At 51.8% G+C, this 23673-nt stretch overlaps 1 protein-coding gene across 2 annotated transcripts in view; it reads right to left on the bottom strand.

Annotated features, from left to right (window-relative positions):
- Nucleotides 1-21407, bottom strand: part of PCSK6 (proprotein convertase subtilisin/kexin type 6) — a 171614-nt gene extending 150207 nt beyond the window's left edge. For both annotated transcript variants that reach the window (XM_027957143.2, XM_027957144.2), the window contains exon 1: nucleotides 21086-21407. In XM_027957143.2, coding sequence (XP_027812944.1) covers nucleotides 21086-21370 — 285 coding nt within the window. In that variant the 5' untranslated portion in view covers nucleotides 21371-21407. The remainder of the gene's footprint in view (nucleotides 1-21085) is intronic.
- Between the last annotated feature and the right edge of the window lie 2266 nt (nucleotides 21408-23673).

The following is a 23673-nucleotide window of genomic DNA, read 5'->3' as shown; positions in this document are numbered from 1 at the left end:
AAAACCAGCTTGCCTCCATGGTCCCCTCTGAGTTCCCACAGCTGGGAGGTCACAGCCCCCTTTGTTTCAGGCACCATCCTCTGGTTTAGCATCTCAATGATCCCTAGCTACTATTCTGTGATGCTCTCAAATTGCTGGCACACTGTACTATTCCCTGGCAGAATGAAAACTGTCCAGTATCAGCAGGGGAGCTTTCAGATCACTGCTTAAACCGTAGCAATCTGGTACTTTGGTAGCTCAGCCCTCACAGCCCAAGGTGGGCTGTGATCCCAGGATGCCGCAAACACCTAGTGTTCCGTGGCTCCTCCAGAATCAGTGTGGAACCCACCCAGGCAAGATGTATGTGAGGGGCCACGGCAGGTACTGGTAAATGGGGGTGGGCCCTGGACTGGGGGGGTCACAGTATCCACAAGAGAGGCCTGTGCAGAGCATCTGTCAGTCCAGTGAGCTCATGAACGGCTGCACTGATAAGGTCTGCCCTCTCAGTCACACAGGAAGAAGTCCATGCTGTGATGTTCACAACAGCCAGATGAGAATGCTGTTTGGACAGTGATGATTACACCCACACTTTACAGATCGGTGTGTGACCTGACACCCAGAGACATCAACCGCTGACCAACTGCAGACACAGTGTTGGGAGAGAACCCCGCTCTTCCAATCCTGCAGTTTGTTTTGGCCACTGGCTCTGACGGCAAGAGCTACCAGATCAAAATAGCTCACTAAAGTGGAAAACGGGTGTAGTGGGGAAATCTGGCTCGTGTAGGAGGAGCAGCAGAAGAGAAAACCACCCACCTCGTGTCTCCTGTCCCAGAGCCCCAGTCTGACTCTTGCTCTCTGAATCAGGAGAGTCTGGGTTCTGTGCAGGCCCTGCTGAGTGATGCCCGGACTGAGAATGGCTTGAGAAAAGGATAAAATTCAGCACTTCCAGGCACACCGTTCTCCATGAGGGTGAAAGTGGACCTGTTGGTTACAGTCAACAGGCAAATGGGCATCACAGAGACATGCCAAGCCACAGAGCCACTCCACGCCCCACCTGCTGTGTCCAGGCAACAAATTATTCCTTCATGAGCTTGTACACCGGCTCCCAGGTGCCCACACTGGCTAACTGACAGTACGTTTTACTGAATCTAAACTCTTCTTTCATCCTCCAAAGACAACCATTAACCAATTAGTTCCAAGCAGGAGTGTCCTCTTTAGCATCGTAATGGTGGACAAGAGTCTGGCAGGGGGATGGCTGAGGAGGGTGAATCCCACGTGGGCTGGCTGGAGTGGCCACCGACCAGGTGTCTCCCTGGGAACTGGTGGGCAGGGTCTGTGTGCCGAAAGTCCAGGCTACCCAATGGCTCATCAGCTCTTTCTTGGTCTGGCTTTTTTCTACCTTTCCCATCCTAAACTTTTCACATCAGCTCATCTTTTCCCCTCAAAAAAGACAAAAGGTAAAAGAAGCAGTATGTCTGAAATCTTCTCCATGACACCTTCGGCTAGCTTTGAAGCCCTACTTTAAAAACAGACAGTGTTCTCCTAGTCTGACTCCAGGGCCTGACACTGAAAGGACATGCCACTTCCCTCTCTTCTGGTATTAACAGACATCACGGTGGTGATGATAAGATTATCAGCATTAACACGCATCCATGTTCACTTCAGGCCTGGCATTTTCCAAGCATCTGATTGTCAGGGGTACCAGTAACTCTGCTTTCCAGCAGAAAATGCAGAGAGAGGCTTAAGTTACTGGCACTAAGGAGAAACGCCTCCTTCACATCTTCATTTGTCAGATTTTTATCTTAGAAGGTGGTTGTTGCTTTTCATTTTGAGCATGTATTTTTTAACTCCTTATTCATTCATAAACTCATTTATTTAAAAGCATTTGTTTGAGTCCAGATTTCCTATTAATAATACGAGGGGCTCATTATTTTGTTTTATAACACACAAACATTAATGTGCTATGTCAGGAATAAAAATCCCTTGTTTTATATGCAGGAGGTCGGGCACTATCCTAGCTGCCAGGACAAAGCAGGAAAATTACGGCGGCCTACATATTTTATCACAGTTAATACATTTTATTTTGCTAAGCCCTCTTAAAGAACATTAAGTATTTAATTAGTTTTATTTCTCTTTACAACAACGGCATTTTATTTGTCATTTAATGTAATTAGTGTAATCTTTGTTTTCCCCTTGAGTCGGCTAACACTCCCCTTTTCATTATGAAATGTTTTCTGTTTCCTTCCAAATTCTCTCCTCATTTTAATTTACCCTCCCCATACAGTGTGCCCTAGGACAATTTTATTTCAGAAAACCGTCACCTCTTCCTGTCGACACTGTCTTCTCATTTTACTATTGTTCCCTATTTTCGCTCAACACCCTTTCATGGCTATTCCATGTTATGTGTTCCAAGTTTTATAACCCTCCGGCCTTCATTTTAATAGAATTAGGAGAATCTATAAATAAGATCAGCTTCTTAGAATAATGCTTTCATTCTTCTTTGCTCTCCCTACCCCCACTTCTCACACATGCCCTAAATTACTTACCAGCAGACCGGGAGCTTCCTCCCTAGGCAGAGGCTCTGTGAGAAGCCTGACGTCGGTGGTCTCCGGCGGATCTGGTCTGGGGCAGCCCCTCAGTAAGGGCAGGGCCCCAGTGTAGGGCAGCCCCCCACCAGAACACCACTGTGAAGTTGCTCAGTTGTGTCCGACTCTTTGCAACCCCATGGACTGTAGCCTACCTGGCTCCTCTGTCCATGGGATTTTCCAGGCAAAAGTACTGGAGTGGATTGCCATTTCCTTCTCCAGGGATCTTCCCGAGCCAGGGATCGAACCCAGGTCTCCCGCATTGTAGACAGATGCTGTACCGTCTGAGCCACCAGGGAAGTCCACTAGTCCTGTTCAATCCAACACTGCCTGGGTCCGCAAGATCTTCAACCAGTGGCACCAATGGTTACTCCATTCTCGCAGCTACTACTGCTGATGACAACAAACTTTCCCATTCAGAACGATTTCAATGGCTGTTCGTATTAACATCAAACGTTCATTGTTACCTGCAGGTCACACTACATCTTTGAGATCAAAGTATCATTTTGCCTTCTTTTCCAGAAAACCCTTTAGCAATTGCTGATTGTTTTCAAATTGAAGGTGATTAAAAAAATAATAATCTCTATGATTCAAAAAAGGGGGGCTGAAAAGTCTGCATGATAATTCAAATCCTGTAACTATAGAAGCACCGCAGAACAGGCCTGAGAAGATAAGCAGCAGGCCAGCAGCAACCCAGACCCGCACCACAGTGCCAGGCTGTCTGTGGAAGGCTTATCTCCCCTCTGCAGGAAGGCCCTCAGATGGCAGGCCTCTGCTCAGCACTGTGCCCTGGGTGCTTTTCCCCTGGCCGAATCTCTCTGTCCCTGGGCTCAGAGAGCCACAGTAATCCTGCCAGATGTGAGCATGACCCTAGAGCTCACCTTACCAAAGCGTCCGTCCCCCAAGCACAGATTCCATGGGATTTCTCTGACGACCTCTTTGCCCCACTAAACCACTAGGCTTCTCCTCGTTATCTCTGAACACAAACTGTCGAGCCTATCAGGACAGTAGGGGATTTCTCCTGAATCTGCCCTATGCCCACCACACCCCTAAGAGTCTTTTCCTCCCCAACATTTACTGTGGAAATTTACAAACATACAGAAAGCTGCAAGAACTGCAAACACCCGCACACTCACCACCCTGACTGCCCCACTGACATGATCGCTGCTGTAACTCACGTTTCTGTGTATCCAGGCCTCTGTCTATCTGTCAATCCCTCTTACTTCTGGTGCATCCAAAGTAAAACACAGTAAGAGTACACTTCCCCTAAGCATCTCAACATCCATACCATCAGGAGAGTTCAGCGTTTGCTCGCAGATTTTTCTCCTCTGAAGTAAAATTTACATACAGTGAGATAAATAAATTTGTTGAGTTTTGATAAATGTTTGCACCTGTATGACCCCAAATCCCCTTCATGACAGAGAACATCGCCATCAGCACAGAATGCCTCCCCACGCCCCTTTCCAGGCAGTCCACATGTTACTTGCTATCCCACTCCCACAGGTGGGTTTTGCCTGTTCTAGAAATGAACTCTGCTTATTTAAGTTATATGCACAGTACGTCATGTGAAACGTTGGGCTAGATGAAGCCCAAGCTAGAATCAAGATTGCCAGGAAAAATATCAACAACCTCAGATATATCGATGACACCACTCTTATGGCAGAAAGTGAAGAGGAACTAAAAGCTTCTTGATGAAAGTGAAAGAGGAGAGTGAAAAAGCTGGCTTAAAACTAAACATTCAAAGAACTAAGATCATAGCATCCGGTCCCATCACTTCATGGCAAATAGATGGGAAAACAATGGAAACAGTGACAGACTTGATTTTCAAATCACTGCAGACGGTGACTGCAGCCATGAAATGAAAAGGCAATTGCTCTTTGGGAGAAAAACTATGACAAACCTAGACAGTGTATTACAAAGCAGAGACATCACTTGCCAACAAAGGTCCGTATAGTCAAAGCTATGTTTTTTCCAGTAGTCATGTATGGATGTGAGAGTTGGGACTACTAAGAAGGCCGAGAGCTGAAAAATTGATGCTTTTGAACTGCAGTGCTGAAGAAGACTCTTGAGAGCCCCTTGGACAGCAAGGAGATCAAACCAGTCAAACCTAAAGGAAATCATCCCTGAACATTCACTGGAAGGACTGATGTTGAAGCTGAAGCTCCAATACTTTGGCCATCTGATGCAGAGCCAACTCAGTGGAAAAGATCCTGATGCTGGGAAAGATTGAGGGTTGGAGGAGAAGGGGATGACAGAGGATGAGATGTTTGGATGGCATCACTGACTCAATGGACATGAGTTTGAGCAAACTCCGGGAGATGGTAAAGGACAGGAAAGCCTGGCGTGCTGCAGTCCACGGGCTCACAAACAGTTGGACACAACTGAGTGGCTGAACAACAACAAGAAATGAAATCAGATGACTCTTTGGTGTAAGCCTTCTTTTACATTCTGCAGAGTCTGTGAGGCTCACCCTGCTGTTACATACCAACTGTCTTCTCTTTACTGCTGAGGACAGATGCCCACTATAGGAACGTGACACATTGTTTATCCATTCTACTGGTGGACCTTAGACACTCAAAGAATTGGGATAAACAAGCTGAACAACCCAGGGAACTCCATAATCCTCTTGGGGAGAAAAGAGAAGTGCTCCCCCACTCCTGATTTCTGAGAAACCAGCAAGGGGTCAGGCAGCTGGTGACTTGCTCTGACAGACAGCCACACATACTAGTCTGGTTCCCTCAGCAAAGCTCCACGACCTGCCAGGGAAACCACGGCACCAGCTCCTGCTGGCCACAGGAAGGCTGGCCACAGCAGCCAATATGTCATCTTCTGTTATGAAGATTTCTGTTACAATACAGAAATCAAACTGAGCTCAGTGTTCACAAACCTCCCCCAAAAGACCTGGGAAGAAAGGTGCATCATTTAGAAGGGTCTGGGCAGTTCTGGTGAGATGACTATTCCCTGGGGCCTGCACGCACTGTCTGTAACAATCTTTGAGCATCTCTTCCGAGCCCAGGGTGCATGCAGGAATGCAGCCCTGCCTGGAGACTTGAAGCCTAACTCACACATCCCAACCACACGGTTCAAGTGAAACACAGACACGGACAGGAGGGGAAGCAGTGGCAAGCACGCAAACAATTTCCTCGGCTTTGCCAGGTGAAAAGAACGCTCAGTGTGCAGGGGCAACGCCAGGAGGAGGCTGAGCGGCCGCTTGGCCCCAGGACAAGCCCAGGCTGGCACAGCCGTCAGCTCACACCATACTCAAAGACTGTTAGTGATGAACTGCAGGAAAGGAACCAATTGCTGGAAAGTAAAACCAACTTTCAGGCTTCTCAGGTGGCATCAGCAGTAAAGAACCACCTGCCAGTGCAGGAGACGGAAATGACATGGGTTCACTCCCTGCATCAGGAAGATCCCCTGGAGAAGGAAAGAGCAACCCAGTCTAGTATTCCTGCCTGGAGAATCCCACTCCTCCCAGAGGAGTCTGGCAGGCTACAGGCCATGGAGTCACAGAGTCGGACACGACTGAAGTGACAGCTGGTTTTAAAATCAGTTGGCTTGAAGAGAGGCGTTTCTATGGAGTAATTTAAATTCTGACATGAGAAGAAAACACCAACACATGCAAGGCCCTTTGAGAGTAAAAATAAAGATGGGAAGCAGGAAGATGCTCCTGGTTAGGTTTTGGAAATGCACTTCCTTGGCTGAAGAGTGACACAGCTTGTCATCATGCCAGGGTGGTTAGTCCTGGGCCTGGAAATGAGCCTCAGAGATGACCTTCCAGGGGGGGTGAACCCATTCTACCTCTGGGGTTTCTTTTGGATTTCAGGTCTATTTGGTGTGAAAAGGAACAATTTGGTTTTTCTGATCTTCCTGGTGTGTCCATGTATCAGAGGAAAGTAGAAAACCACATTCCTTGAAAAAGTAAACTAAAAACAAAACAAACAAACAAACAAAACCTAGAAAGTAGCAGAGAGGTCATGTTGTGTAAGGACATGAAACTCCAGGAACAGCGAGCGTTCATTCCCATAAATGGGAAGCTTCTGCCTCTTGTGCTTAAATGCAGGGTGTGAGGCTCTGGGATGGGAAAGTCGTGGCACAGAAACTTGTTTAAGCCATGGAAACAAGTCCTGCTGCTGGCCTGTGGCTGACAGCATCACATTCCTGCAAAAGAGAAACTATGAGACGTGCATAAGACTGTGAACAAACTCAGGCATGAGTGGCTACTCAGAGGGCAGGACAGAAGTAAGGTTTCTTTCCTTTTTATTGAAATTAGGCTTAACCAAGAACCCAAGGAGGGATTCTTATATAAACTTGCTTATGATTAGGAAAACAACCAAAGATCAAGCCGTGTGTTAGACCAAGTGCCAAGTGGCCAGAAACGGACTTAGTTTCCCGTTTTGAACTCTGTCCTCAATCAGACATACCTAAAGAAACTCTGACTAGGGCAAGGAGGCACAGATCCAGGTACACGGGGTCTGACAGGGCTGCAGGCATGCCAGAGGACACATGGACAGTTATCAGTGGCGCCGAGGCAGTGTCCCAGGGGCGATGCCAGCCCGACACATCTTCCCTCCCAGTCCCCTGCAGTGTCAGGCTTCACACTAGCACCCGACAAATGCCTGCTGTACCTCTGGTGACACCACACCCAGGACATCCCTCGCTCCCCACGTTATGCTCCCCTTCCCGCCCGGCTCCCCTGGTTATCCCCCTCTCCTTGCCCAGCCCCGCACCCCTCCTGACAACACACCTCTCAGGGCTCAGCCAGTGGGAGGCGCCAGGAGGGTGCCGCATCCTCGCTGCCTTGGCACCCACAAGGCTCTGTTGACCCTGCTCCCCCTCCCTCCATCCCCTCATCCCAGCGCGGGCAGCGGCTCCCATGCTGCTGGCCCACAGGAGTGTTTCTCCTTACCCCGCACACACGCCTGGAAGCAGCCCCACCGTGACCATGCCTCTGTCCGAGCCAGCCAGCTGGGTTCTCCCCAGTGGGATGCAGGATGACGCTCCTCCTCAGGCCAGCCTGCTCCCTGCTTCTCCCTGAATTGCTTTTGACAACCATGGACCTTCAAGGTCTGGCTCCAAAGCCATTAGTCACAAAGCCACCCCGATCCTCCCAGGTGAAATCAGCCCCACTCTCCTGTCATCCTGAAGCAGGCGGGTCCCACCTGTGTGTTCCTTGTACTAGTCCTCTGGCAATGGTTTCTTAGTTCTCTTCTGTTGCCAACAGGGACCCTGCCTTGTTCACTCAGTCACATAAGCGACAAGTCCAAAGCCCTGCGAACAGCGGCAACTGCGCATTTTACCTCCAAAAACAAGCGGCCAACACACCCTCTGAACAACATTCAGAGAAAAGTGACAGGAGAATCTATTTACAAACAAAAGATTCATAACCACAAGAGAGTGACGGCACCTACAGATCATCAGGAGAAAAGAAAAATAAACCACTGGGGAAATGGGCAAAAAATATAAACAAATCCTTCTGAGAGGAATTAAAATGATTCAAAAGTTTATGAAGAAGCATTTAATTTTAACAGTAATCAGGGAAAAAAGCATATTAAAACAACCATGAGAGCTGATTTTTACCTGTAGGAATAGTACTGACAATCTCCCCAGAGGACCACTGAGGGCCTGGCCTCCCACCTACTTTCTGGGGGTGGGCAGTGTCACCCGGCCCCACCTGTCTGGACCACCCCTTACTCCCTCCTCCCAGCCCTGCCCCCCCTCACCCCCACCACACGGACTCAGCTTTGCCTCAGCAGCTCCCCGGCCTCTGGAGCCAGACCACCTCAGCTCAGATTTTGGCTCTGGCATGGGCAAGCGCTGCAATCACAGACAAGTTACTTAACCTTCCTGTGCTTCAGCTTCCTCTCTGTAAACAGGGGATAATGACAGTACCTACTTGCAGGGTTCTTAAGAAGATTAAATGAGTCAGTTCAGGGAAGGCATATAATAAGGGTCAAGCAGTATCTGTGGTCCCCAACATAGAGACAAGTTCCATTCCGAGAGGACCATCGTTAAGTCCAATTTGTTCTTGAGTCCAACAAAGTAAGCCCAGGTGCCCAGCTAACACACTTGGCTACATAGTACTGCACTATAATAGGTTTATAACACTTTTCATACAAATATCAGATAAAAAACAAACACAAAAAATAGAGAAAATAATTTTAATCTTACAGTACCTTGAAAAGTTCAGTAGTACCAACAGTATCACCACTGCTTTAACGTTTGCTTCTGGACATCCTGGGCTTGAAATAAAGACGCTGCACTGCTGTCCTCTGTACAGGACTGCACACTAAAGCACACAAGAGCACAACCACGTGTAGAGGATGCGTGCATGTGACAGCATACACCAGACACATGAACTAAGTCATGTAAGTGGACATATGAACGTACATTCACATCTTTGAACGTTCACAACTTGAAGGTTTATATGTAGAGGACTTACATATTCACTACTCCTATTTGTTTTTGCTATTATGTAGCCTACAGAAATTCTCATACAGAGAAGAGGAACAAGAATGATCACTGCAATGTTGTTTATGATATAGAAAAAAAAACCTGGAGAAAAATCAAATAACATGAATTAATAAGGCAATGCTGTAACCAAATATGTGGCTTCAATACAACAGCTTAAAACTACTTCAAAAGAGTGAGGTAGATCTCTACGTACTTTAGTAGAGAGCTTTCCGAGATGTACTGTTGGGTACATCTGGCATGGCCCATTCACCCTCCACGAAAACAGGACACACGGACACGAACGTGTGGATGGAGTGGTGTTGGGGGAGGGGTCAGTTGAGAATGGGATGAGGAGAGGCAGGGGATCTGGGGTCCTTCTCTTCACGAATCTTTCACTGTTTGAATTCTCTGTGAAGGGAGGATATTTATACAGCATACCAGTAGCTTTATCAAATAAGGAAAAAGTGCTTCATAGAATCCTTGTGAGCTGGACTGACACATGTCATCAAGTATGGGACCCTGTGCAAGGCAGGTGATGTAGGATGGGGGCTGAGGTGTAACCAGCATGGGAACCAGTGGGGTGACGTTTGGCAGCAGGTGGAAAGGAGGGGAGGGTGGGGAACCTGTGCACCACCCCACCCAGTGCTGGCATTCTCCATCAGCAGCAATATGACCTCACAAAGAATCCACTGATCTAAATGTCAGAGAAGATTAGGTAAGGTACCACCAGGGCACTGAGTATTCATTAAAAATTTCACCACAAAACAGTTACAGACCCAAGAGGTACAGCTGCAACAACTGTGCAACAACATCAGCCTAAAACTGTCTGTACACGCGTGTGCACCCATATACCCAGATATACAGACGAACATGCACACACACACGCATACACCCACACAGTCTAAAAAACTAAATGATAAGAGGGCACAGCCCAAAATGTTAACAGTTTATCTGGGGCAGGGGTTCAGTTCAGTTCAGTCGCTCAGTTGTGTCTGACCTTTTGCGACCCCCATGAATCACAGCACGCCAGGCCTCCTTGTCTATCACCAACTCCCGGAGTTCACTCAAACTCACGTCCATCGAGTCGGTGATGCCATCCAGCCAGCTCATCATCTGTCGTCTCCTTTTCCTCCTGCCCCCAATACCTCCCAGTATCAGAGACTTTTCCAATGAGTCAGCTCTTCACATGAGGTGGCCAAAGCACTGGAGTTTCAGCTTTAGCATCATTCCCTCCAAAGAACACCCAGGGCTGATCTCCCTTAGAATGGACTGGTTGGATCTCCTTGCAATCCAAGGGACTCGCAAGAGTCTTCTCCAATACCACAGTTCAAAAGCATCAGTTTTTTGGCGCTCAGCTTTCTTCACAGTCCAACTGTCATATCCATACATGACCGCTGGAAAAACCATAGCCTTGACTAGACGGACCTTAGTCGGCAAGTAATGTCTCTGCTTTTCAATATGCTATCTAGGTTGGTCATAACTTTTCTTCCAAGGAGTAAGCGTCTTTTAATTTCATGGCTGCAGTCACCATCTGCAGTGATTTTGGGCAGGGGTAGAATCATAAATGATCTTTTCTCAGTGTTTTTTGCTCTTTTCCATATTTTCCAACTTTTCTACATACCGTATTCTTTGGTATTACACAAAGAAAATTAAGTAACCACACAGTTTCATGTCCAGGCCAGGGCTGGGTGCCACCCTGGGTCATGAAGGCGCTTCTCTGTGGTTCTGGTTTCTGGCTGGGTGTCTGATGGACAGTTCTCTACTCTCATCCAAGGTGGGAAACACGGGGGCTTCAATGGGCCATGGGAGGCGTCCAAGGGAAGCTCCCTGCCCTGAGACTCTCAGACTCCTAGAGGTCAGGAGTGCTATGGGCCACCTTCATTCCTGCACGTGCATGTGTGCCTAGTCACTTCAGTCGTGTCCGACTCTCTGTGACCCCATGGACTGTCGCCCACCAGGCTCCTCCGTCCATGGGATTCTCCAGGCAAGAATCCTGGCGTGGGTTGCCATGTCCTCCTCCTGGGGATCTTCCCGACCCAGGGATTGAGCCCATGTCTCTTGGTCTAACCTGCACTGGCAGATTCTTTATCGCTAGTGCCCCTAAGCCTTTGAAGGGAAGCCCTAGCCCAGGGACCTAGTAAGAAGGGAGGGTCTGAACGTGCAGCTCAGCCGTGCCCCTCACTGGGAGGGTGCCAGCATCTTCTGGACATGGGGCACTGCTATATCTCAATCTTTCCTTTGCCCAGACTGTACCCTCTGCCTCACCAGTTAGGAAACCTCGATTGCAGCCCCACGGCCAACTGCTCTCCGCAGCCTTTCCCAACGTGGATGCTGGAATGAAAGCTGCCTCCGTGGAAAGCCTTGCTCTGACGGGCCTGAGCCTCAATGAGTTACTCAGCTGCCCTGTGCCTCAGCTTGCTCATCTGTGTAACAGGGTTAATAGGGCTTAGGGGTGATGATCAGAGCGGTGCCTTGTGAACAAGAAGGGCAGCTCAAAGCCAACTGGTGGCAGTTGTGACAGAGGTCCTGGAACCCAGTGGCCAAGTGACCCAGTCCCCTGGGCTTCTAGAGGTGATATGGGAGTGGACAGCAGGCCTGGGGCCAGACCACAAGAGGCTGTGGGGTGGCGGGGAGACAGGCTCCCTATCAGGCCAGGGCCCTGGAGCCTGAAGACCAGAGTTCTGCCCCACCAGGCAGCAGACAGGGCAGGAAACAGCACTTCAGTTAGTCCTGAAGAGGGGCAAGCTCTCCAGGTGGGCTCCATGGGAACGGGCGCCCAAGTTAAAGCAGCAGCCCCAAAACAGAAGATGCAGAGAAAGAAAAGGCATGTGGCACACTTCCCGCTCAGCAAAGGTCTGTACCAGCTGGGGTGTCCGGCGACTGTGAGGGCTCCAGGTGGGGATGGAGAGGCACGGGGCAGCAGGGGACAGCTCACTCCCAAGGGCCACACAGTTACGCTCTGCTACAGAAGAGCCTCTGTGATTTCAAGCCTGGGGTGGGGAATGGCCGAGGGAGGCAAAAACCCAATCGCAGAGAGGAGGCTGCAGGCACGACCAGGAGGCAGAGAGAAGGAGTCGCAGACAGGCACCAGGGAGGAAGGCAGTGCAACCCAGCAATGCCCTGGTTTCCGACTTGGAGGATTATGACGGGTGAGTGAAAGGACAGCCTCTTCTCCAGACCAGGGGGCCTTAGGCCCTTATTTGATGAGCCCACCCTGCCCCTTGCTCCCTCCTGCCCCAACTGTCCACCTCGGGGCATCTGACAAGGATCACAGGGTGGGCTGGGTCCTTTCACAGGCAATGATGGTTCTGGTGGAATGAACACGGGAGGTCATGTCTGAGAACCATACCACAAACAAAATGGGAAGCACCCAACCACGACACTAGACACGGTTTATTCACCCCTGTGGCAGACAAGCCCTTTCTCCCATTGAGCAGACCAGCAAGGAAGGCGGCACCAGGGGCAGGAAGTCACAAGGCTCCAGGGAGGTCAGGAAGCTGAAGCCCACAGCCCCGTTCTGGCCAGGTTGTGCCCCACAGTAGCCAGGACTGTCCAGCCCTGCGGAGTATGGCTGGTTTGGGCCCAAGCGGCCAAGGCAGAGACAATGAGCCTGTTTCTTCTTCTCCACGGTGCCACTGACTTGACACTGAGGGCATTGATGGGCTGGTTACCATGGGAACTCAAGCTGCAGATCCCGTCCCATCCCATGAGCACAAGGCTCCCTCCCGAGAGTTGATGGCTGTTCATCCCATTCTGTGCGGTGCTGGACAGGGCCTCATGCCTGCCGCCAGGTCTCCAACACTCCACGAGCAGAGACACTGGGCCTCACAGAGACCAGGACTCGGCAGGATGATGGGATCCTATAGGATGGGAAGGGGCCGGGACATGTAGCTGACCAGACTGGGGAGCAGCTACAGCGTCACAGGGCAGCTCCTCCCCCCGCACCGTGGAGCTGGGAGGGGCCCACCGAGAGGTTCCCAGAAGCAGGGATCCAGATAAGCGGTGGAGGGGAGATGGTTCTGTCCAGATGCTGAGAGGAGCCTGATTGTGCTCAGTCACAATGCCTGCACCTGCCCCCGATAAGAGGCTCTCCCAGAGGTGCCTTCCCCGTGACTCTGAGGGCCCAGCACCCAGGGGAGCACTTAACAAACACAGTCTCAATCAATGTGGGCATGTCTGCCAGGCACAGGTGGCCCTGGGCCGACGGCTCTGCATCAGAGAGACAGCTCCATCGGACCTCATCTCCAGGAGCAGCCAGACAATAGGTGTGAACTGAGGTGCCCATGAAGCACAGAGCCCAGTGGAGGCACAGACAGGCCGGCAGACAGCAAGACGGAGGCCTGGGAGCCCAGGGGCATGGCTGCAGAGCAGCAGCCAGCCAGGAAGGACAAGGTACTGACCAGGAGGGCCATAGAAAGAGAGAGCCTTTCTCATCTGACAGAAAAGCACCAAGGATGCCACGAGGAAGCAAGCACAGAGTGAGGGGTCTGGCCAGAGCAGAAGGCGGTGGAAGGGGCAGAAGGGTCTACACGGCCTGGACGGGGAGAAGTGGGGGAACAGGAGGCCAAAGAGAGAAGCGTGGTTCAGACAGCACAGGAGGCACGGGAGCCCGGAGGGGGCGGCAGCCTCCAGGCCCCCAGCTCTGGGTGAGCCGGGGCCCACAGGGAGGGGGAGGAGGGCCCATCTAGGGGAGAGCCTCAGACTGCAAGGGACTGTGTGCGGCCCCCGGGGAGGGACGGGCTTTTCCCTCCACTGTGGAGACTCAGGAGCAAGCCTCAGTAAAGACCACACAGCGCGGAGCACACCAGCGCCAGCACTGTATGCACGCTCGAGGCTCCCGGGTCCACACGGGCCTGCGTGTCAGCGGCAGCACACAGCTGAAAGGGTCCTCACCCAGCGGCTTACCCGAGTCTCAGATGCAGGGTGACGGCCCTCTGCCGGGCGGGTGAGCAGGCAGGCGAGTCAGAAGGGAGGGCTTCGGGTCCCGGCCTGCCAGTTTGTAATGTGTAGCAAGTCACGCTTAACTGGACCAAGGTCTCCTCACAGTGAACAGGCCCAGCAGCACTGGCAGGCCAGTACCAGGCTCCATGGTGACAGCAGTCCCAGGGAACCACCGGCCAAGCCCAAGCACACACCAAGGTCTCCAGTCAGTGCCAAGGCCATGCTGCAGTCCCAGCTGGAAAGGACACGGACACTCGTGATCATGAAGGCCTCCATGGGCAGGGTACTGGCTAGAGAGAGGGTCGCCAGTGCCAGACGTGCCAGGAAAGACCAGAGGAACTGCTTTCTAGAGGCCAGATCTGTGCAGGGGCCTAGAGATCCCAAGAAGCCTGGAGTGTTCCCCAAAGTGTAGACAGTCCTGTGTAGTCCAAGACCAGAGAGGGGCCTAGACGGCCCTCAGGCTCTTCCATCCCACCAGGACCAACACTCTTGGCCTCCGCCAAGGTTTAAAACAACTTTCCCAATGGGCCATAGAGCTGGCTAGCCCCCTGGCCGGGTTCTCAGTCCTCGGACCCTGGCCTTGAGGGTTTTCCCAGCGCCATGCCCTGCAACTCAAGCTTTGCTCACCTCCCCCCACTGCAGCCCCAGTGACTCATGATACTGCCCATCAAATAAAGCCATGTCCACTTCAATCCATTACCATCTGCATGAAGAGGGCAGACAGGAACATGTAATACTGCATGACCTTCCCAGTCCCGGCTCTGTCTATCCCCACCCCCCAACCGCCCAACCGCCCCCCTGCCCCCCTCCCCCACCCACGGCCCTGCCCCAGCTCACACCAGAAACTTGCCCTTGCTGTTCACAGACCATCCCGGTTGAGAGCATAAAAGCAAGATAGCCTCCAGGAGAAAACCAGTACCTAGTGACTGCTGTTCTGGGCTCACCTCGTCCCTCCCAAGCCCCCAACACTCACTGGAACAAGTTCCAGCCCATCACTTCTAACACCTGGCTAAAGCTTCAGCTTGCTCCTGGTTGTAAGAACAAGCTGTGTGCAGCAAGACAATTTTCCTCTGTTGACAAGTGAATGACAAAGGCCCACCTGAAATTCTGGGCCAGGTACGCTCAGCTCAGTAGCTATTTTAAGTAAAACTATTTAAGGAAAGTTCAAAACCATTTACGGCTCTTAGATCTTTCAGGGCCCTGGCAGCCAGCCTGCTATTTTATGCTCAGACTCAGAACCAACAAATTAGCTCAATACTCCAGGCAAAGCAGAAATGCAAGGGCAAGCACAGAGCCTCAGTGCCACCCTTAAGATAAACATCACTTCTAAGAGCTGCCGACGCCGTGCTGCTGTGATCCAGTGGGGGGCCAAAGGCTTGCTGCCATACTTCTTATGTGAATGAACAACGTCTTTTCTCTGAGTGAGCAACGTCAGAGGTGATGATGTAGGCTGGACTGAGGCCACCTCTGCTGAGAGCTGGCCTGACGGAGAAAGATGACTGGCAGAGGGGAAGGCAGAGGGGTGCATGGGCTCCAGGTACAGCTCTGTCTCAAGAACCCTGTGACTGCAGCCAGGACTTCTGTTTCTCCAGGTCACCGCTTCCTACACAAGTGGACCAACCCAGCCTGGACTTTAGTCTAGGCAGGGCATTCTCACCTGAGCCCACAGGTGACCCAAGAACAGTCATATATGGGTATGATGTGCATTTTCCCCCCCCTCCTTTAACACTGCACGTGTACATCTGTGCGTGCATGAACGTAGGTGTATGTGGATACATGTATATGCATACGAATGTGCATGTGTATATCCATGTACATATGCATGTCTGTATGCAAGTGGGTGTATGTATGTTCTGACACACAAAAAGGTGCAAAATGCTTAAACATAATTTTGTATATCACTTATGTATATTATACATATACATATATGCCTGGCCTTCCCAGGCGGCTCAGTGGTAAAGAATCTGCCTGCCACTGCAGGAGAGGCAGGTCCGATCCCTGGGTCAGGAAGATCCCCTGGAGAAGGGAATGGCAACCCAAATCCAGCATTCTTGCCTGGAGAATCCCATGGAACGAGGAGCCTGATGGGCTATAGTCCAAGGGGTCACAAGAGTTGGACATGACTCAGCAACTAAACAACAACAAACACCTATATGCTTCTATAGCGGATTAGGAATTAGAACATTGCAGATTAAGTTTGAAATTCTACTAACTAGAATTTGATGTGGATCCTTCCAGCCCAAGCTTCTATACTTTCACTACCTGTGTAAGTGTTCATAAGTTCTACAAAATGGCTTAGTGTTCTTTAAAAATTTACATAAATACTATTACACTGTGCACCTGCAACCTGCTGTTTCACTCAACATTATTTCTGGGATGTATCTATGTAGATACACACCTAGTTCCCTCTTTTCTAAGTACTGTTGAGTACCCTCTGGTGTGACAACTTTTCTCCTCCATTCTTCTCCTGGCGGTATTTAGGTGATGTCTCCCTTCATCTAGAGATGCCCCCACGGACACTCCTGTACAAGTCTCCTGGAGAAGCAGTGAGGATCTCCCAGGCTGAAGCCAGGATGTGGACAGGCTGACACAACCGACCTCCTATTGCTCTCCAAGCAGCTGTACCAACTGCCAATTCCTGGCTCCTCCACAGCCCAGGCAGCCCTTCATGCTGACACCATCTCGGTCTGCCAACCCCACGGGCGTGAAGTGGGATGACCACCTTAAGGCGAATCAGTTCCCAGGGAGGCTGGGCACTTTTTCTCACCTGGGTTTCCCTTTCATTCAATTCCCTATTCATATATACCTCCCCATTTGTCTACCTGGCGCTTATCCTTTTTCTTATTCATTTACATATGTTAGTCGCTCAGTCGTGTTCAACTCTTTGCGACCCTGTGGACTGTAGCCCACCAGGCTCCACTGTCCATGGGATTCTCTAGGCAAGAATGCTGGAGTGGGTTGCTATTTCCCTCTCCATTATTCATTTATAGCCTTTTAAATAATCTACACATGAATCTGTTATATGTTATAAAATACTGTTATATGTTATAAATACTTCCTAATCTATTTGCTTTTTTAATGTTATGACACCTTTATTAATGGATAAATCTCTTCCCTTCTCTATTTGATCTTTTTGTGTCTTGTTTAAGAAATCCTTTCCTTTCTCAACTCTCCTACACTGTTGGGTTAGAATGAAAATAGGTGTAGCCACTATGGAGCAAAGTATGGAGAGTCTTCAAAAAACTAAAAATAGAACTACCATATGACCCTGCAGTTCCACTCCTGGGCATACATCTGAACAAAACTATAATTCAAAAATATACATGCAGCCCTATGTTCAGGCAGCACTGTTCACAATAGTCATGGAAGCAACCTCAATGTCCATCAATAACTGAATAGATAAAGAAAATGTGGCACATATATACAATGGAGAAGGAAACAGCACCCCACTCCAAATTTCTTACCTGAGAAATCCCATGGACAGAGGAGCTTGGCATGCTATTGTCCACAGGGTCGCAAAGAGTTGGAGATGACTTAGCAATGAAATAGCATACAATGGAATATTGCTCAGCCACAAAAAAGAATAAAGTGGCAATCTAAAATATGGCACAAATCAACTCATCTATGAAATAAAAACAGACTCATAGACACAGAGAACAGATTTGGGGTTACCAAGGGGAGGCAGGGTGGGGGAAGGATGGACCTGGAGTTTGGGGTTAGCAGTCATTATCTATAGGATGAATAAACAACAAGGCCCTACCACATTGCACAAGGAACTACATTCAATATCCTACGAATGAAGAATATAAAAAACGATATTTATGTATGTACAACCGAATCACTTTGAAATTGACACAATATGCAATTCAACTATACATCAGTAAAATAAGTTATAAACAGAAATCCTCTCTTTTGCCAATGTGATGAAGGTCGTCCTCAATGATACACACTCAGGCCCTCATCCTATCTGGAGTTCCCATACAGTGGGAGGTGAGGGTCTGCTGCCCTTCCCTGCGGAGACCTGGCTCTCTCAGCACCGTGTCCTGGACTGCCCAGCCCTCCCATCCACAAGAACCTCTTTGGCTCACACACAAGCTCCCACATATGCCTGGGCTGGAGTCACTGTCACCGACGGACACGACTATCACCAGGCCACGGCAGAACTGCCATGACCACTGAAACTCATGGTGGCAGACACTGCCCTCCCCATCTTCCTTCTCGGAGTCATCTATGGTATTGGTGTGATTTCATATTCGATATAAAAATCTACTCACACTAAACTAGCTTATACTGAATTTACACATTAGTTGAGGGGACCTGTGACAGTCACCTCTCCCATCATGAATGTAATCTCTCTCTCTATCATTCCTGCCTGCTTTTTCCCAACACTTTTTTTTACAATGTTTTATAATCCTCTCCATGGGAGTCTGACACTTCTCTAGGATTGATTCCTAAGTATCTAACAGCTCTTATGCTCTCCTCGCAGCTGTGGCCATTGTCAGGGGTCTCTTGTCAACAAGCCCCCACTTCTCTCTCTCCTTAGTTCTAATAGTTGGCCTCTGGGTTCTCTTGGATTATCCACATGGTTAATTTTGTCATCTGTCAAGAGTGACATTTGGCTCTTTCCAATCTTTATTCTTTTTTTGTAAACTGTGTTGCATTATCTGGGATTTCCATTATAATATAATGAGTTGAGGGGCAAAAAGAAATGTGTTTGTCCTGTTCCCAATGATGTATATTTTTAAATGGAGAGGATCCAGAGCCTCTTTCAGACTCTGAAAGGGATCCATGATTCAAGACAGGTGAATAACCACTGGTATCATTTGACCCGCACCACACAAGATAAATAGGATCAGGTCCATGGCTGTATGAAGGTAAAGTCAGGGCTTGAGTGCAGCAAAGACCAGGATGAAGAGTCAGGGCAGGCGCCGGGCACACCACCAGCTGCCCACTAAGGGTCTAGGGAAGGTCACTCACAGGAAAACTGGGAGCCAGGAACGTGGAAGGAGACAAAGCACAGTGCAGCCACCAGAGGTGGTGCACTCTGCCGTGTGGACACAGGGCTCCCAGCCCTCGCGCCACCATGGCTCACTCACCCATAAAGGAAAGCCAATAATACATACATCTTACTTATGAGTCACAGATTCTCCTGGCTGAAGAAGGCAAATACGGTTTTTAAAGAGTTCTTACTGAGTAGGTAGAGGCCGGACTGCTCCAGGCCTTTTCCACATTAGCAGTGACTTGGGGGAGGTCGGGGGGAAAGCTGCACTGGGAATAAAGTGTAACAGACCCTCCTTGAGAAACGACACACGTGTACACAAACACACACACACTCACCTCGAAGACAGCTCTTATCCCCTGGGTGTATGACAGCCTCCTGCATCAGTCCCAGCAGCATCCCATTCCCAGGCTGAGTGCCAGGCTGTGTGTAGCCCACCTCGGCTACTCTGGACACTCCCCAGGAGATCCCGGGGGAAGGGTGCACACCCCAACGAAACCTCTCCCACAGGCAAAGCAAAGACGGCAGGCTTCACGGTACAAGCCCCTCAGTAGTGGGATGCAAGTTGTTTGAAGATGGGGTGTGGTCAGGGGGCTGGCAGCTCTGATGCCTGAGGACAGGAGTGGTAAGGGGCCTCACCAGGCCTCTACTGCAATGTCCGGGAGATCCCCGCTCAACTTCAGTTCCCCTCTGTTCACTTAATTATAAGAGCCAGGAACCCAGGCACTTTGTAATTTACTGTGCCATTAAAGAGTCACTTTTAGCTGAAGACAAACTGCTGGGCCACCTGGGCGGAGCAATGAACTGTGGCAGGAGCCGGGCCTGAGCCAACAGGGGAAGCAGGCGCCAGAAGGGCACCAAGAAGCACTTTTTTCATCTGGACCATGAACCAAGAGATTTAGGAACCTCAGATTTAGGAACTGAAGCCAGTGCTGCCTGCCCAAAGGCAAATCTTAAATCACAGGATGTTTGCAGAGACCTGAGTGTTCAACATACAACAAAAAGACACACCAAGGACATGATGGGTTATTTCAGACACTCTCTGACCCCCGGTGTGAAGTACAGTTCAGACAGCAGGATCTACGTTTCCAGAAGGCCGCACAACTCACATTAGCAGCGTTTGCACCGGACTTAGGATGCAAAGAAATGTCACTCACATCAGAGCCGCACCAGAGGTGGCCCACTTCTGTCACGGATAATGATGAAACTAAATTTAACGCTGGCTGGTGGCAGGGTCTGAGTTATGAGAAGGCGCGTCCCTGTCACTCCACTTGATCCTCTAAGTGTGTAGTTTGTTGGAGGTTTGGTCAACGCACAGAGAGGTCCCCCGGTGGGCCCCCACCCACCATAGATCAGGATCAACCCGCCGGGCTGGGTTGGCACAGGAAAAGGGAGCCTGCCTCTGAGGTCCTATGGAGCTACCCCACCCGCGGTCCTGCCCCAGGCTTGTCCCCTCTTGCTCGCTGACAGCACTCCTGTGAGCCAGGTGCGGGAGTGGTCAGGCCCTGGCAGGTGCTCTGCGGCCCGAAACACAATCCCGTCCCAACCACCGAGCACCTAAGTACACAAGGTCAACGTCCCGACAGGCGGGCGGATGGAAAGAAGGAAGAGACCAGCCTAAGGTCACACGACCGGTCCGCAGAGAACTGCCATCAGACCCGCCAACCAGAGGCCCAGAGACGAAGCCAACTCCCCCAAACCCTGCCGGGGGCCTGGAGGGGATTAAAGGCTGGACCCTCGCCTCTGGCTGCGGGGTCCAGGCCGCCCGGAAAGCCCCTTCGACTCCGGCCGCCCTCCCTCCGAGAGACGCGGACGCCGAGGGAGCGCACGACCTCAGTCCCCACCTGCGCGCGTACAGGGTCCGGAGCCCCGCGCCGCCCGTCTAGTTGGAGGGCCGGCGCCGATGGGCCGGGTCGGCGGCGGGAGGACCTGAGGGGACACGGGAGGACAGCGCTCTCCACGGGCTCCCCACCGGCGCGGCTGGGCAGGTGTCCGCGTCGGGGTGCTGCCCGGTTGGCCGCCGAGGACCCCGCGCCGCGCTCCGGGAGACTCCTCACAGGGCGCCCCCTCGCGCCGCGCCCGCCGGCGGCAGCCAAAGTTTTGGGCGCGTGGGGCCATCCGCACTCACCTGGCCCAAGTTGAGGTAGCCGTGCGCCGCGGCCACGCGGTCCGCCACGGCCGGGCCGCCCAGCACTTGCACCGCCCAGTGGTTGGTGTAGACGGGGCGCGGCGGCGGCGGCGCGGAGCAGGCGGCGGGCAGCGCGAGTAGCAGCAGCCAGCGCCAAGGGCGCGGCGCGAGCGGCCGGAGCCCGGGCCCGCCGGCGGCCCTCGAGTCGGGGCCCGCGTCCCCGGCGGCGGCGGGGGCGCGGGGCGGCGGCCGGGGCCCGGGCGCGGGCGGCGCGCGCGGAGGCATGGCAGTGGCAGGCTCGCGCGGCGCCGGAGCGGCGAGTGCGCCGGGGGGTGGGGTGCCGCCTTTTAAAGCCGCTCCGCGCCGGGGAAGCGCCGCCGCCGCCGCGGCGGGCGGGAGCGAGGGGAGGAGGCGGCGGCCGCCGCGCGTTCCCGCCCGCGCGGCCCGGCAGTGCCCTGGCCCGCGCTCGGTGACCGGCACCCGGCCCTCGCGCGCCCCGGGGAAGAGCTCCCCCCTCACCCGTAACTTCCCGCAGACTAAGGGGGCGCTCGGGACACGCGTTCCCCCAGCGGCCGGAAGGCCCAGGGCATCTCAGGTGAGTTCCACTCCCAGCCTGGCTGCCGGCATCTCCCTCCCGTCGGGGTGCCTGGGGGCCTCATCATTTGCCTAACAGTGTTTGACCTCCTGCCCGCAAAGCCTTACTCGTCCCCGCGTGAGAGCTCGGCTCGTCTGAGTATTGGGCGAAGAAACTACAAGGAAAGACGGGTCGGCCGCTCTGAGAACCAGGCCTGACAGTGTCCCAGGTTTGGCTTCGGGAGGAACCTCGGGGACAGCTTTCTTGGGGGAGGACGGCGCTGTGGGTCCCCAACTGTCCATTTCCCAGCAGCGCGACTGTGGGCAAGCTGCCACCCCTTTATCTGTGAGTGCAGTGACAACAGTCATCTCCCCGGTGGCGCTGTTCAGAGGATGACAGGAGCGCTGGCCAGGCACCAGCTTTTGCTGAGAGTTTGTATGAGCTCTGGCCTGCCTCACAGTAGGAGATCACTAGTTGTGCAGGCTTAAACGCCACTCCACCCCCACCACCGGACCCTGGGACCAGTCAGGGAGACAGTCAGTGGGGTCTTCCTGGCTCTGCTGCCTCCAGCAGCCTAGAGTCCAGTAGAGACACACTTGGTGCACCTGGAGAGCTCCAGGAGTGTCACACATTGTACAGGAGACTGGCCAGGGTCTCTTCTGCCATTCCTCCTAAGGGCTGTTGGTCCCAACTGGCCACGCGTGGGAAGCAAGGCTTCACCCTGATTAACACTGGCAGCAAAGCAGAAACTAGGCCAGGAAGGCCTTTAAGTGGGAAGAGGACCAGTGACCTGACCGTCTGCCTCTGGATGGCTGTAGAGAGCTCAGGGTGTGCGTCTGTGGCTTGGCAGGTAGGAAGCAGGTGATGAGGGGCAGGAGCCGGTGGGGACAGAGCAGGACCTAAGGATGATGGCCTCCCTGGGGCCTCTCCAGCCTCCCTCTCAGGAGCCCTTTGGTTTCATAACCCACATGATTCACCCTTTATGCAGGCATGAGTCACCGAGTGGAGGTGGGAGCATGGGAGGCCCGACAGGGACCAGCCGAACTCCTGCTCACACGATCTCCTGCCAGAGGCCCCTTTTGGAACTGGAATTGATTCCCCACACCTTCTCCTCTTCTCTGCACTAAATGCAGTCTGTCCTCCCCTTCCTCCCCTGCCAAGGGGGCTCAGCTCCCTGGGCCTGCCCCACCAGGCAGAATGCAGACCCCTCCTTCCCCACCTGCAGACAGCCTCACCCTGCCCACCCTTGAGGCAGGAGGCCCAAAGGCAGGCAGGATTGCCCTGTGGGAGATCATACCGCTCAATGGGGCAGAGGCAAACCCAGAACCTGCAGCCCACCTCCTCCCAGTGGCACCCTGGCTGTCCACAGAGGAGGGTCACTGTCACTTACCAGCAATATACCTGTCCCCATCTGGCCCCTGTTGGCCAGACTGTCCCTGGGCCAGGACCCTGTGTTGTTCTCCTTCAAGTCTGTGACCCTCCAGGTGGACCTAAAAGCTGTCAAACAGAGTGAAGTAAGTCAGAAAGAGAAAAACAAATATCATATGTTAATACATATATGTGGAATCTAGAAAATAATTTCCAGAGCAGAAATAGAGACATAGGTAGAGAACCAACGTATGGATACCAAGGGGGGATAGGAGGCAGTGGGATGAATTGGAAGATGAGAATTGACATATACAATCCTCCATGTATAAAATAGATAACTAATGAGAAGCTACTGTTTAGCACAGGGGGAAAAAAGGCACCATCTGTTTGCAGGACATTATTAAGTTAACCTTAAAAATGCATTCCAATATACATTAGGTGCAGACAAATACTGTTTGATTCCATTTATATGAAGTATTGAGAATAGTCAATTTCATAGAGGCAGAAAGTACACTGGTAGATGCCAGGGAGGTTGGGGAGGGGGGTGCGGGTGTGGGGAGGGGGATGGGGAGTTAGTGTTTAAAGGGGACAGAGTTTCAGTTCAGGGAGGTGGAAAATTTGGGAGATTGATGATGGTGAGAGTTGC

Source organism: Ovis aries, chromosome 18, assembly GCF_016772045.2.
Source record: "Ovis aries strain OAR_USU_Benz2616 breed Rambouillet chromosome 18, ARS-UI_Ramb_v3.0, whole genome shotgun sequence".
Taxonomy (NCBI): domain Eukaryota; kingdom Metazoa; phylum Chordata; class Mammalia; order Artiodactyla; family Bovidae; genus Ovis; species Ovis aries.
This window is presented reverse-complemented; position numbering and strand designations above follow the sequence as displayed.